The sequence below is a fragment of the Haliotis rubra genome, unplaced genomic scaffold (assembly GCF_003918875.1).
Source record: "Haliotis rubra isolate DU_JTF1 unplaced genomic scaffold, ASM391887v1 Scf136, whole genome shotgun sequence".
Classification (NCBI taxonomy): domain Eukaryota; kingdom Metazoa; phylum Mollusca; class Gastropoda; order Lepetellida; family Haliotidae; genus Haliotis; species Haliotis rubra.
In genome coordinates this window covers 502,002-517,294 of record NW_025765292.1, presented here as the reverse complement: position 1 = coordinate 517,294, position 15,293 = coordinate 502,002, and the positions used below count along the sequence as shown (strand labels likewise).

At 40.3% G+C, this 15,293-nt stretch overlaps 1 protein-coding gene across 1 annotated transcript in view; it reads left to right on the top strand.

Annotated features, from left to right (window-relative positions):
* Window positions 1-15,293, top strand: part of LOC124268090 (3'-5' RNA helicase YTHDC2-like) — a 48,405-nt gene extending 33,112 nt beyond the window's left edge. The window contains exons 18-36 of the mRNA XM_046703109.1: window positions 646-733; window positions 983-1,070; window positions 1,653-1,733; window positions 2,126-2,208; window positions 2,607-2,712; window positions 2,948-3,067; window positions 3,411-3,576; window positions 4,149-4,255; window positions 4,925-5,019; window positions 5,476-5,652; window positions 6,091-6,353; window positions 7,321-7,442; window positions 8,238-8,279; window positions 8,846-8,942; window positions 9,761-9,883; window positions 10,642-10,934; window positions 11,096-11,247; window positions 12,005-12,089; window positions 12,884-15,293. Coding sequence (XP_046559065.1) covers window positions 646-733; window positions 983-1,070; window positions 1,653-1,733; window positions 2,126-2,208; window positions 2,607-2,712; window positions 2,948-3,067; window positions 3,411-3,576; window positions 4,149-4,255; window positions 4,925-5,019; window positions 5,476-5,652; window positions 6,091-6,353; window positions 7,321-7,442; window positions 8,238-8,279; window positions 8,846-8,942; window positions 9,761-9,883; window positions 10,642-10,934; window positions 11,096-11,247; window positions 12,005-12,089; window positions 12,884-13,414 — 2,819 coding nt within the window. The 3' untranslated portion in view covers window positions 13,415-15,293. The remainder of the gene's footprint in view (window positions 1-645; window positions 734-982; window positions 1,071-1,652; window positions 1,734-2,125; window positions 2,209-2,606; window positions 2,713-2,947; window positions 3,068-3,410; window positions 3,577-4,148; window positions 4,256-4,924; window positions 5,020-5,475; window positions 5,653-6,090; window positions 6,354-7,320; window positions 7,443-8,237; window positions 8,280-8,845; window positions 8,943-9,760; window positions 9,884-10,641; window positions 10,935-11,095; window positions 11,248-12,004; window positions 12,090-12,883) is intronic.

Here is a 15,293-nt window from a genome sequence, read left to right as displayed (position 1 = left end):
TGATACATTAATTTGCCTGTCTGAAAACAAGCGAAAACACCTTGATTTTCATCCTTTTAGTCCACAATGTTTTTCCCATTATGTTGACCTCACCTTACATAACCGGTAATCTACTGGCTGTTTGTTGAGAATAAACCAATATCCATGAGGTTTTTATGTCAATAATAGCAATGAATTTGATTATTCTACCCTCATTTTTTATAGGAATGCAATTTGGATAAATATTTGATCGCAGTTTCAATAAAACAAGTAAATTATTTGGTCTTACGTAAGTGGAAAGTATATGACAAGGATCAGAAATTTGATTGTCAACTTATAGCTCCACCATCTGAATGTTCAAAAAAGATTATGCTCAGCTGATGTGATGGTACGTTTTCTGTTGCCTGTAGTTAGTCAGAGTTGTAGGTTTAGCCCTTCATCCCACAAAACAAATGGATTCAGCTGAAACCTTTCTGGGTTTTACTTACTACATTGCAACAAAAGGGACTGTCTTAGGCACTTTTTAAATAATATTTCAAAGATCAAATTCAATGAATTGTGTAAGCTCTTCTGAGACAATACTTGGGGTCTGTTTTTGTAAGTATTGTGTCTATTTTTTAGGTTCAGTCTTAGTGTATTTTCATGCTGATTATTTATAACTTCCAGGTGCTATACTAGTCTTCCTACCTGGATATGATGATATTGTCACTCTCAGGGATATCATAGCTGAAGACAAGAAATTTGAAAGTTTTAGGTAATATACTAACTTCAACCTAATAATATCTATTTGAATAATGTGTATTATGCTCAGTAATATGTAAAATGGTTTAGTTTTACTATGTGTAATTTGAAGGTTTATATAATTTGTAATACAAAATTGTACTTTAATGTAACAAGGTTTGTGTAAGAGATTGTTATTGTACAAATGAGCTCCCAGTGATTGTCACATGTGTATCCAGATATGGCATGCTACCTACTGTATGTAGTTGTCTTCCATCACCAGGTATGTGCTGTATACACTCCACTCATCCATACAGTCCAACGATCAGAGGAAGGTCTTTAAGATGGCACCGCAGGGCGTACGCAAAATTGTGAGTGATGCTTGAATCTGTGTGTACACTGTCACTGACGGGGTCTTAGCACTATATGAAAGGAGTGCTGAGACTCCGTCAGTGACAGTTTATACCTTGATGGCAGTTTTTAGCATTACAACCCTATGTGTGTGTAGATTCATCTGTTACCTATTTATTTCACAGTTATATCTGATCCTGCTGATTCCAAGACATGGATATCGTCAAAGGTGTGGTAACTGTAGGACAACTTATTTATAAACATACTGATTACATAATTAGAGCATCTTTATTGAGGGCTGGTGGGGTAGCCTAGTGGTTATAGTGTTGGATCGTCACCCCAAACACCCTAGTTAAATTCCCCACCTCGGTACAATGTGTGAAGCCCATTTCTGGTGTCCCTTGCCGTGATATTGCTGGAATGTTGCTAAAGCAGCGTAAACCATACTTACCCACTCATCTTTATTGATGTGTCAGAGTAGTAGCCACAAAATGTCTAAACTTGTTGTGCTTCACAAATTACTTTTGTTTGCATTGTTTCATATAAATTCTGCAATAATGAACCTGTTAACTGTGGTTTAATATGTAAACATCTATCCTCAGATACTATCCACCAACATTGCTGAGACAAGTGTCACAGTTAATGATGTCGTCTTTGTCATCGATTCAGGAAAGGTGAAAGAGGTAAAGTATTTTGTCATTTATGGCATATGTTTGAAATCTTAGAGCTGCAAGACTGAACATTAAATGGTGAAGGACAGGAGTAAGGCAAGTGTTTCAGAACTCATTCAAATGAGGTGCAATGGGGTAGTCTAGTGGTTAAAGCGTTCACTCATCATGCAGAAGACCTGGGTTCTATTGCCCACATGGGTATAATGTGTGAAGCCTACTTCTGGTGTCCCCCGCCGTGATATTGCTGGAATATTGCTAAAAGCGGCGTAAAACCATCACTCACTCACTCACTCACTCATTCACTCATTCAAATGAACCAGTCAATGTATGTTCTCCCTCAGATTATATACTTTTATGCTTTGAGCATGTTGAGCATATATTAATGGTACTTTGTTTATCTTCAGAAATCATTTGACGCTCTGTCTTCATGCTCTATGCTTAAGAGCAACTGGGTGTCCAAGGCCAGTTGTTTGCAGAGGAAAGGGAGGTAAGATATCCTCACCTGTGTATATTGATATCAGCATGTGTGAGTGAATGTTTTTTGTTTGCCTCAGTCAACAATATTCCAGAAATAGCCCAATGCTTCATGAATGAAATTGAATCTGAACTTCACAAACCAATGGTGGAAAGCACGAGCAACTATCATGACAAGAAAGCAGTTTGGTCCTAAAGTCTGACCCTCCTGTGCTTATAAGTCAGCTCTTTGGTTAGCATTGGGAACTAAGGTCCTTTCTGTGCAGGAATCCCCCAAAGGGTTCTTATTACTATTGATTGAATTATGATACCTTGTAAGAGATAATAGCCTTCTATCAGTTGTGGAAACCATCTTTCAGACTTTTTGAAAGTTTGGTGTGAGAAGTGCATTATCTGTTTGTTTTATTACAGAGCTGGTCGATGTCGGCCCGGGGTCTGCTATCACATGTTCAGCCGTATTCGCTACAGCAGTATGCAAGAGTACCAGCAACCAGAAATCCTCAGATATCCTCTTCAGGTAGTCTTTGTTAAAGGCAGCTGAACTGAAACTAATTTGTAACCTGACACTAAAATATTAATATGAATGTACCTATTCTGTTCTGTCTGAAACTGCTTGATATACAGATAAAAAGATTCTTCCAAGTCAACTTTTTATCCGTTTTTGTCAACATTGGTTATACTATGTTGTGCTTTTCACAAGTTTCCCCAGCCTGCTGTATTTCTGTGGTGCTAGTATGATGATTCACTTCTAGGAGCTGTGCCTCAACACCAAGCTGTTGGCCCCTGTCAACATGAGCATCGCTGACTTCCTTGCCAAGTGTCCCGAACCGCCATCTTTTCTGGTCACTAGGAATGCAGTCCAACTCCTGAAGGTGAGTGTACTTCTAACAGCCCAGGATTGTATGTGCATACATTTTCAGGCCCAGTCCAAAATATGATATGTAGTCATTTTAAATTGAATAACGAGGAATTATGTACACATTTTGCAATTAGGTTTTGACACTAGCGGTCATATGTCCAATACTTTTTCATAGAATTGCTGGACTTGAGATTACTTTAGTGTTGTTGAATGGTTGTATGTTAATTTAATATATATCAAAGGAATTTCTATGATATTATTGGCTCAGTACTTCAGTAAATATCCCATCAGAAATGTAGATGTTTGGCTAACCAGGTTCCTGTAAAATGCTGTCATTACTTTACATTTGGTTTCAGCAAATGGATGCTCTGGACACGTGGGAGGATCTGACCGAGCTGGGCCATCATCTGACTGACCTCCCCGTGGAGCCCCGGCTGGGCAAGATGGTTCTGTACTCAGTGGTGCTTAAATGTCTTGACCCCATCCTCACCATTGTCTGTGCTCTGGCTTACAAGGATCCATGTGAGTACTCAATAGGTTTACAGGGGGATCAGGGTCGCAGTTGTCCAGGACAACACACATTCCAGCTGCTATCATTCATTTTGGATTTTGTAACCTAGATTCGCTTCAGTACTGATCAGTCACTTGTCATTACCATCACTTGGGCCTTTTTCCTGCATTAATGAAGTAACCTTTGGACAACTTGCCATGAGATACTCAAACAACAGGTGTTCTGCCTGTTCAAGTTTCATTACACAGATACATGGTTTCTCAAACTGTACCAACAACATCTCGACCACTCTTTGGAGGATAGCTCATCTTATGTTTCCATAATGCAGTTTGCCTTAAATTACTACTGAAAGTGATCACTGACAACAAGTATTTAGCAAACTAAACTATTTTGTTAATTAGAGTGATAAACCTAGTGTGTTGTTAATGAAACACTTGGTTACCTTTAGACAAAGTTGGAACTCAAGGTCCAGTGTGTTGTCAATCTTGATTATGGACTCACTGACGGCTGGCTTTGAACAAAATATGGCATTGTATATGCTCAAGATCCTCCTTCCATTTCATGCTGTGCATCTTTGTTGCAGTCACTCTCCCGTCGCAGCCTCACCAGAAGAGATCTGCAGCTATGGCACGAAGAAAGTTTGCTTCAGGAACATTCAGTGATCACATGGCCCTCCTACGAGCTTTCCAGGTATTGTTGTGTCCAGTGTGCCAAATAGTTTCCAAATTTTGCAAGTCAGATGGGCTAGCTATGCCTGAAAGTTACTAGCCCACAAAATTAATCACTGGCCCGAAATTTGAATGTAGACACGGGTTTCATCAGTTAGCTGTTAATATGATGAACATTTTTATCAGGCCATAATCTTGCATGATTTAAAAGTGTATTATAACTTAACAACTCGGAGAGAGTGATATACATGTATTTACAAAATGACCCCTTGAAACTTCAGTAGCCAGTCGGGCTAGTGACTGTGAAGATTTACTGGCCCAACTGGATTTTTACTAGCCACGGGCTAGCGGGCCAGTGGCTATTTTGAACACTGGTTGTGTCATACATCTAGTCAGCAACTAAGTTTAGTCACATAGGGAATTTGTCTTGCAGCAGGTTTATACAAAACTGTCACATCAGATACTTTTGTAGACTCCTGTGTTTTTGCTTTGTTCAGATTGCCTGTGGGATACGGAATGCTCTTGACATAGTGACTGGCAATGGAAACCCTTGCAATATATGTGTGTGATGCGAGGTGGTTTTGTATTTTCAGAGCTGATCAGTTTAGTTATTTGTCAGAAACTGCTGCTGTGTATGCAAGTGTCATATATAGTGTACATCTAGCTATTGTCAGATACTGTCTGTCTCCAGGCATGGCAGAAGGCTCGGACGGAGGGCTGGGAGAGATCCTTCTGTGACAGGAACTTCCTCTCCTCGGCATGCATGGAGATGATAGTTGGAATGAGGTAAATTGTTGTTACTTTAAGGATGACAACAATATTGACCCTACAACAGCTCTTTTTTTTATCCTGCTCATTGTTAGCCATATCAACTTTACACAATACTCAGGCTACAACAGCTCATATTTTATCCTGCTCATTGTTTGTGATATTAACTTTACACAATGAGTTGTGAGTTATACAACATCTCTATTTCTTCAGGTAAAAAAGTTCACCCGTATGTATTAATATTTTTAACTGGCTTTTCACCTGGCTTAATGCTTTATAAACGTAGAGGTTGTCACACTTGACACATTGTCATCAGCAATAATATTTTTAACTGGCTTTTCACCTGGCTTAATGCTTTATAAACGCAGAGGTTGTCACACTTGACACATTGTCATCAGCAAATGAAGTAACCAGGGCATGAAATCTTATCACCCAAAATACTTAAAGCAGTAAATATGAACATCTATTTTACAGAACTCAGTTGTTGGGTCAGCTGAGAGCCTCTGGGTTTGTACGAGCCCGTGGTGGCGGTGACATCCGAGACCTGAACACTAACTCAGAGAACTGGGCCGTGGTGAAGGCAGCACTGTGTGCAGGGATGTACCCAAACATTGCCTGTGTGGACCGGAACAGGAATGTCGTGGTCACTCAGTAAGCAAACACTTAGCGTTATGTGGCAAGAGGAATGTGCACTCTTTTTACAGCTCTTGCATACCATTATATTTTATGGTAATACACTTTACATTTTCAAATGATTGACTGTGAATGTTGATATTGATTAGTTTACTGCTTAAAGGCTTCATGATAGCACTGCATTGAGTTCCATGTTGTCTCCAGTACCAGTGCTTGTATAAGGTATTGGAATGAAACATTAAGCCTCATTTCACCTCATCTGACTTGTTTGAGGCAAGTCTGGCTGCTGTTTTACCCAGATATAACAGGGACCATTTACACTTACTCAATTACTACTGTATTTTAAGTTTCCTAACACTCTATCTATTGTTTCCTAGTTTTGAACTTCTCCGTCACTTGTTCTAGCTGTGTAATAATTTTGTTCTTATTTTCAGTCAAATATTTCTACCATTTCAGGAAAGAGTCCAAGGTGCGTTTCCACAGCCAGTCTGTGCTGAGCCCCGCCCCCACCACTGAGTGGGTAAATGGGGCATCCACCCATGCCAAGTCTGTCCGCATGCTCCAGGGGGATTGGTTGATCTATGAGGAAATGACGCGCTTCAACAAAATGGCCAGTGCCAAGTGCTGCACCGTCCTCTCAGCTGTTGCTGTGGCCATCTTTGCTGGGCCATCCAAGTTGCCGACGGAAGCCATAAGGGAGGCAGAGGGCATCCATGAACGTAGGTGGAAATTGTTTTTACTGCCAAAGTATATATATATTACATTCTACTTTACTCTGTGTAGACTTGTCCCACAGGTAGCTAAGTCTGCATGGACACAAAATTTGCTGTGCAAAGTTGCATTCCATATTATGTACCAGGGATAGAAATACTTTTTTTTCTAAGTGTGCCTTACGGCACCAGACAAATATTTTAGGTATGCCTTTCGGAAATCAAGTGTGCCCACATGTTTTTAGAATAAATGACAATGATGATGATCATTTGAAATTTATTGTTAAATAAAGAAATGGGTTTATGAGCATTCAAATATGTATGGCATTATTCAGGTTTGAGAAAAATAATTGTTTTGGGGATTAATTGACTAAATGTGAGTTATGTCTCCCAAAAATTAGGTGTGTCATAAGGGCACCGAAATTTTTTTTTAGCCGTGTCATTTCAGTATTTACCGTGCCATGGCATGCTAATATATGGGGTATTTCGAACCCTGTGTACCTAGGTTTGTGAGCACCATGCTGTCCATACTCTGTGCTCCTGGGTCTTCCCTAAAGTGGTAAACATCTCACAGCTGAATGACTTCAGACCCTGCTTACACCTCAAGCTTACATGCCATAACTGGAAAACTGTTCAAACCCAGCTCACTCAATCACTAAGTGGATGTTCTCATTATGAACATATCATCAGTACTTAATCGCAGTGGACTCTCATCAAGGGAACAAAACATGTTATCTGCCGCCTCGTCATTCACACAGCTGTTTCCTGTTTTCAGTAACACTGTATAGAATGACCTTGCCATTCACTATATGTGTCTAGATTGTAGAAGTTCTGCTTACATGATTTGAATATTTAGGAGTCAAACTATGATTAAGGGACTCGGTCATGTCCTTACTATGGTGTCTTGTCCTTCATCAGAAGGAAGGAAAACAAGATTATATGACTGAACAGATGCTGTAACCCATGTTACTTCCAGATGAGGCTGGCGATGGGATGTACGCTGACCACAGCAGTGACAGTGAGGGTGAAGACAAGGAGGACCTGAAGAAGTCCACCCTGCAGCTGGACGACTGGCTGTGTTTCCGGCTGGACAAGGAGGTGAGCACACCTGGCTAGGACAGGTTGGAGGCAGGACACCCTTTCATGACCACCTGGTGTCATCACTATGTGGTACTGATTCTTGATACTGTTGAATCATACAATGGACTTGCCTTTCTGCCATTTGTATGAATATGGAAAATGTTTTCACACATGTATTTATGGACAGTGTTTGAATGTTTGTTGGGGATGCCAAATACAGTCATCTGAGAAAATGCAATCCTGCTATATAGGTATCTGTATAGATATGTATGATGATGCATTCTGAGGAAAAAGAGAAATCAGAATATATGTAATAGCATTAGTTACTGTTCATTATCATTACTATTGTATTATGTGGCAATGTCTGTTTGTGTGTTGTTGTGTAGTTGCAGTTGACTTGATCGCTTTCAAAATTTATCATACAAGACATTGACTGCCCAGATCCATTACTAATGGGTACTGACAATACTGATATTGACTGATAAGATCAGGTAGTAACGAGTACTGACAACATTGACATTGACTGACCAGATCAGGTAGTAATGAGTACTGACAACACTGTTGACTGACCAGATCAGGTAGTAGCTGAGTACTGACAACTTCAATTGACTGAATTTATCATACAAGAGTATTGACAACACCCAGATCCAGGTAGTAATGGGTACATTGACAACACTGACAACACTGACATTGACTGACCAGATCAGGTAGTAATGAGTACTGACACACTTGTCCCACAGTCGGGATCAACTTGAGTGCTGCAACTGAGACAGAAGTAGTAACAGTCTGTTCCAGCCGTCGGGCCAGGGATGAAAGCAACTGAGACCCAAGTGGCCATGGTCACAAATGGATGAGGTAAATATTGGAAAATGCATATGTTCAATCCTTCTGTCCACTTCTCACCAGGAACATATTTTCTTTGGTCAGTGAAATGAAAATTTATTTACTGATGTTACAGACCACAGTCTCCAATGAGTTTTCTTAAATTATTTCCTTTTACAGAGTTATGTCCCTTGTTACATGTGGCTGCAATTGGGATAGGTTACCTCAAACTGCTGAAGTTACATGAATGAAACTTTGTATTCTTATCTAAAACATACTCAGCAAGACTAAGTTAAAACCTGGGGTTGTAGTATTTTCTTTCTGGAGCTATCCTACCTTTCTCCAAGCTATATTGCATCCTGTTTGTTGCACCCGCTGTAGAAAATCAGTATTGAAGGAAACACCTCAAATTCTAAGGTCATGGGATAGTGATCATACTGTAATAATTTCTTGTTGACGAAATGCAAAATATTTTGGTGACTACAGATGACACAGGTAATGAACCATATTAGTGCTGTTTGATACACGATCTCACTGTAGGGATACACAATCTATTGGCCTGTGTGACCCTTTAGTAACACCCAGCTGCTCTGTTACAGGCCGTTGTACGAGCTGTGATAAATGTCCTGACCAATGAGGAGCAGTCTCAGGGTCTGCAGCAACCAGCTGGTATCGGACAAAGACCCAGACCTATGTGTAAGTCTACAAAACTCTAAATAGGTTAAACTCTGGGATTCTGGGTTAAAATAGGTTTCACATACCCTATGTTTGGCACAAGAGACGACTTAATGTGTCCGAGGTTGTTGATCTGATTGGCAAAGTGTTGGCACTATCGGACACTGGTAATAACATTTATCACTGGTTCTGATTACAGATCTCAGTGATAAAGCTTGAATACAGCTTCATTAACCATATCTCTGTGACATAGCTGCAGAAACTGTACTTGTGATGTAGCTAGAAAATAGTTGCAGTATCTCTTCTCTGTGTGACTGAAATAATGCTGATGTGATGTAAGATCTCCACACTCATCACTGTCTCTGTGATATAGCAGGAATATATCGTCAGTAACCGTGTTTCCATACTGCTAAAAATAAACGATTCTAAAATCTAAGCACATATGGCACCTGTTGAATAAGCACATAATCATTATTACTCAATAGCTGTAAATCTGAGTATGTATATTATCCTACTGTCTTTCAGTGGCACTCAAATTCTGGGAAGACATGAGGTCATTTTAAGTGTTTTGATGACCTGGTTCATTCTGTGATAAAGACCTACCTCAACAAAAGTGGACAAAATCTACATTCTACTAGATTTGTTCAGATGAATGACAATCAAACTCATGTGAGGAATACTATAATAATGTCACCCAGTTGAATGTGGTAATATTGTTACACGGAAAGAAACAAACTATTTCCAGGACATTTCAGAACATTTATGTACCAGTCATATTGCAGGGCACACTTTGGTCTATGCTGAGCATTGATCTGTGTTGTGTTGTGTTGTGTTCACAGCTGCTGAGTCGATGATGATATCAGGCAACAGTCGAGGCTACATCGAAGCTGATGACAACCAGGGCAAGTACAACAACCGCAAATACCCAGGAACTCCGCCCAAGAGAAAGGAAATCAACCTCAGTAAGTTGTGCTCTGTTTTTCTTTTAATATACTGGACAAAATAAGTTAGGGATATTGGTATTTTTATGATTGATATTTTATCAGTGTGTCAATGAATAGATAGATAATTGTTCATAATTTCAAAATTTACATATATCCCTAACTATTTTTGTCCATTATACATTTCATTAAAAGAATTTAAGTTGTCTATCAGTAAAATGTTTCTTATTTGGGTGTATTTTAAATTGTGTTTGTTCATCTTATCAATAACTCACAGATAATAGTGACTGAGTGAAAGTTGAGTTATGCCGCAGATGTGGCTATTTACAGTGTTGAATTGTTGATTCATGTATGGGTCTTTTGCTGAAGGACAGTTGATTATTTGTTCTGTTCATTCACCCAATTTGTAGATAATGCTGTGTTTTCGATATAGAGCAAAATTAACTGTAGACTTCACCTCGCTAAATTGAATTTGCAACTGAAGAAATATGGTCTTGTATTTGCACATTTTTACATTGCAGAATGTCATTTGCATAGATTACCAACATTGAAAGTGTTTTGTATACTGAATTATGTATGCCTTGCAGTATGGTACTCTTCTATTAATATTAGCATCCACAGTGATGCAGGTCTCCAATTTACTGTTTAAATCAGAAGTGTTGTTTTTGCAGTTGATACCTTTGATTGACCAGTCAGAATCAGTAGTTTCCAGGTTCATGGTAGAATAAGTTTTGTTTTCTTAGAACACTAAGGGAGCTATCCATGCCTGTCTGTTTCAGAAGGCAGCAAGACCAGTGAAGACAGACTGGAGACATCTTCCGTCCACAGCAACTCAGCAAGCAACAGCAGTGCCAACAGCCTGAAGGGCAGTGCCGGCAGCACCCCATGCCCCTCCCCCCAGCCCTCCTCACCCTCTAAGTGGGCAGAGAGGGACCCAGGGGGGACCAGCTCCCACCCCTGCAGGCTGTTTGTGATGAAGTGTAACAACCAGAAGAACCTTGACATCTCCCTGCAGAAGGGGTTGTGGGCCACATCTGTCAGCAATGAGAAGAAACTCAACAAGGCTTTCCAGGTCAGTGTGGACTTTTCCCCTTCTTCCGACTGCTAGCATCCCATATCAGTTACTGACATGTGTATGTAGGAACAGTCCAGTTTGTTAGGATTCTGTTTGACATTGTTCAGACAAGTTCACGGTATTCTGGTGATGCCTGTTCTGTATGTTGTCTGTTGTAGGATGGCAAGACAGTGTACCTGATTTTCTCCATACAAGGCAGTGGTCACTTCCAGGGTTATGCCAAGATGCTGTCCGAAATCCGGAAAGACAAATCACAAGATTTTATTTCACCTGGCCTCAGTGGTAGCTTTGCCATTGAGTGGGTCAAGAGGTTAGCATTTTACTATCCTTTGTCCATTGGTATTTAGCGTGAAATGTATGTAACAATATGACTTATTCTCCTTGTATGTAGCCTTTTTATTGATATATATTAGAAAACCTGTGATTTTACTGGATTTTGAATAAATCTAGTTGTTTGTTACTTGTGGACTGTTCACCTCTTGTGTGCAAGATCCATATATGACAGTAAGCAGTATGTGTTGCTGCTATCTTTGGTTCCTGGCTCTGTGTTCTGCTGTAAGCCAGGGTGAGTTTCCTCCTAGCTGTTGTGATTGTCTCCCTGCCTGTCCCCCTAGCTGTTGTGACTGTCTCCCCAGCCTGTCCCCCCTAGCTGTTGTGACTGTCTCCTGCCTGTTCCCCCTAGCTGTTGTGACTGTCTCCCAGCCTGTCCCTCCTAGCTGTTGTGACTGTCTCCCCATCCTGTCCCTCCCTAGCTGTTGTGACTGTCTCCCTGCCTGTCCCCCTAGCTGTTGTGACTGTCTCCCTGCCTGGCCCTCCTAGCTGTTGTGACTGTCTCCCAGCCTGTCCCTCCTAGCTGTTGTGACTGTCTCCCAGCCTGTCCCTCCTAGCTGTTGTGACTGTCTCCCAGCCTGTCCCTCCTAGCTGTTGTGACTGTCTCCCAGCCTGTCCCTCCTAGACAGACAGATTATGTTATGACTGTCTCCCAAATGTCATGTCCCTCCTGGCAGTGTAAAAAGTAAGATGCGGACATGATAAAATACGACTAAGCTGTAGTGTGTATGTTGCAGGGCAATGATCCCCTTCCAGAGCACACACCACCTGACCAATCCCTGGAATGAGAACAAGAAGGTCCAGGTCAGCAGGGATGGCCAGGTACAGATTACATTACTGACATTTCCTTGGAGTTTCTTGAACAACAATTTCCTGTACTTCTTATAGCATAGTCAGTTATCAGTTGTCTTGAGGTCAGTTGAGGTCATAATGTGTCTTTATCACCATAATCAGAAAAAAAAAGTTCTGACAATAATAATGACATTCCTCTTTTCATACAAATACACCTGAGTTTGAAAAGCTGTCACAAACACTAAGCCCCCCACTTGTATGTATCACATCTAGCAATTTATGTGGATTTTTATGCTATTGCAAATGAACGGTGACTGAATATGAACTTGACCTTGCAACTGCTCCTTTTGAGACGCTTCACACTTACTTTATGCCTCAGTACTACACTGACAATGAAAACGTATGGTGGGATTGGGGAAATAATTCTGAGCAGACTGTCAGGGAAGAAGGAAAGAGATATGTGGTAGTGAGACCTGAAGGCCGCATGCAACAGTACAATAATCCTGTCAGAGTTTGAATCCTCATTTACATTGGCATGCCTGGATATAAGCCGAAAATCACTTGTTACTTATTAAAAGTCAAAATTTCAATATTTGTTTTCAAAGGAATCTGATTCTCAAATTTCCCCATTATTATCCTTGGTTAGCAATGTTCCAGTGCTCGCTGGGTGTATCAGTGTTGTAAGGATATTCAACATTATCCCCAACATGCTCTGTGAGATGACTGAAATACGAGCATTAAACCAAACTCTCACATTTTCTGTGTTCTCCCACCTTTTGGATTTGAAATGCAAACAATGAGTATGAAATGTTATGTTCTACCAGGAAATTGAGCCCAGTGTTGGAGAAGCTCTCCTGAAACTCTGGGACAAGTATCCTAACTACCAGAAGCGCTCGTCCCCATCTTCTGGAACCAAGGTCATCCTGAAGCATAACAACTCAGCTCCACCAAAGCTCCTGAGCAAAGACTGTGATATGCCTGAGCAGAAAGACAGTGGTGACAGTGATGGCCAGGCAGAGTCTGGTCCACCTGGCACTGCCACAAAGTCCTCCAGTTCTGCATCCCTCACCCGATCAAACTCGTCCACCAGCAGCCAGGGATCAGGACACAGCTCAAACACTCCCACTAGTCAGCAAGGTCACTACCAAGGTTCTCATGGAGGTCAAGGACATTATCAAGGTCATGGCCACAACCACCACCAGCAGCAACAGAATCGCGTGGTGGAGGTGGTGGGGGTCATTATGTTCCTCATGGCAATATGGGACCTGTGGGTGGACATCATGGAATGGGAATGTTCAATCAAAACCACTTCCAGCATGGGTACAACCACCAAATGGGTTACATGGGCCCCATGATGCATCATCATCTGCCTTCTTCACAAAGAGGAGGAATTTCACCAGTCATGATTCTACAGAGAGGCAGTCATTCATCTGGTCATGGGCGTGCCAACTTTCAAGGTCACCATGGTTACAACTCGGGGCCAGGCTCATATCATCACTGACAGAGCAACTCAAATCCATTCATGTAGAACTGAGGTAGAAATATGTACAGAATGTTTGTCATTTTAGGGGAGAGGTGCTAGACTGTGATGTGCCCATTGTCATTCTGCTGGCAGGCAATGTCACTAGAGCCCTGCAAGAAACTGTAACATTGTAATCATTACCTTTCAATTGATACTACTCATATGAAAGAGTTGGCCAAACACTGCCAACTGAGTCCCCCCCTATAGAGAAGCAGTCACAAGGAAAGCACAACCTCTGCCATGTCAATACCGATAGACTGTCGCCAAACCTAGCTGGTTTATGCATGCACATGTTGTTTAGTAGTGTTATGTATCCAATGATTGCAATAAACTTAGCTTTCATGGTAAGCTAGCGGTAAATGTGGTTATGTTTGATGAAATAATATTTTGATATTAGTTGAATTAAGTATTCTGTCTGTGTAACACAGAGTACATTTTTGCATGTGAGAGACAATCCAGAACAGTGAGACAGTTGACAGATAATGTGTGGAGTTGCCATCTCTGCAGATATCAAACCATGGAGACAATGTGTGGAGTTGGCATCTCTGCAGATATCAAACCATGAAGAGAATCCTGGATTTTGTCTCCAAAGATTAGTTTGAAAATACTTGCAATAAGCTTCCTATTTCCATGAAATGTTTAGCATGGCATCAAAGTGGTTGGATATACAGAGCTATATCTTAGATTATGAATAATGGGAAATCACATGAGAAAATTCAAATATTGATGGCAAGTTAAATTTGCTGCCTGCAAAATGCTTGTATCAAGATCTGTTAATTGTAACACTCACTGTCACATCTACAGGGATGTTAGTTGATTAGTTGGTCCAATGTTGACCCTCCTCTGTTATACAGGGTGCATGAAGAATGTTGTGTATTAATGACCTTGAACCTTCATCCACACTGTCTGTCATGTGACACACTTGTATATATTGGTTGTTGTTGATTCATTGTCATCATGTTAAAAGTAGTACATGAATGTTGCCAAAACTCCAAATGTATGGAAACACTTACCTTCCTATGTTTTATCAGTGTAGCATGAATAAATAACTCATGTAGTCATGTGACACCAACTCAAAATGGTTTACCTTAAACTTTGGATAAATTTCAATGCAATTAGCCAGGGAAAAGAATGAAAAATATTTTTTCAACTTTCCAATTAGTAACTTGTAAGTTACACCATCCCTGAAGTAAGGCTGCATACCTTTATGAAATGTCATTATATTTAGTTTCTATTTTCAGCATTCTTTTGTTAGCCTCATAAAAACTGCTTGAAAAGATTTATAAGATTTCCGACACAGAACAGATTTTACTGTTTGTTATATTCAATAGTGTAGGTAGGTTTCTGGGTGTGCACACAATTATCTGATAATGAAAAAGGCAAAAGAGTTTTTGATTGCAGTTCCAACACGTAAGTTTACAGACAATACCAAAGTAACAGTCATATAAGAGAGTATCTCCACTCTCTCACCATACATGTTTCACAATATTTGGAGTCCAGTAGTTTTCACATTACTCAAACCATATTTATCATGAGTCTTTTCAAATAAGTTTCATTATCTGTGATATTGCAATGTGTTTGGGTCACTTTCAAGTCAGCATGTGTCAGTTGCTGGCATTGTGTTGTTGTTAATATTTACATGTTGCTGTGATGATAAGTTATTTTATTATTATAAACTTCTAATGTTTTGAAGAATAAATATTTCGGGAGTA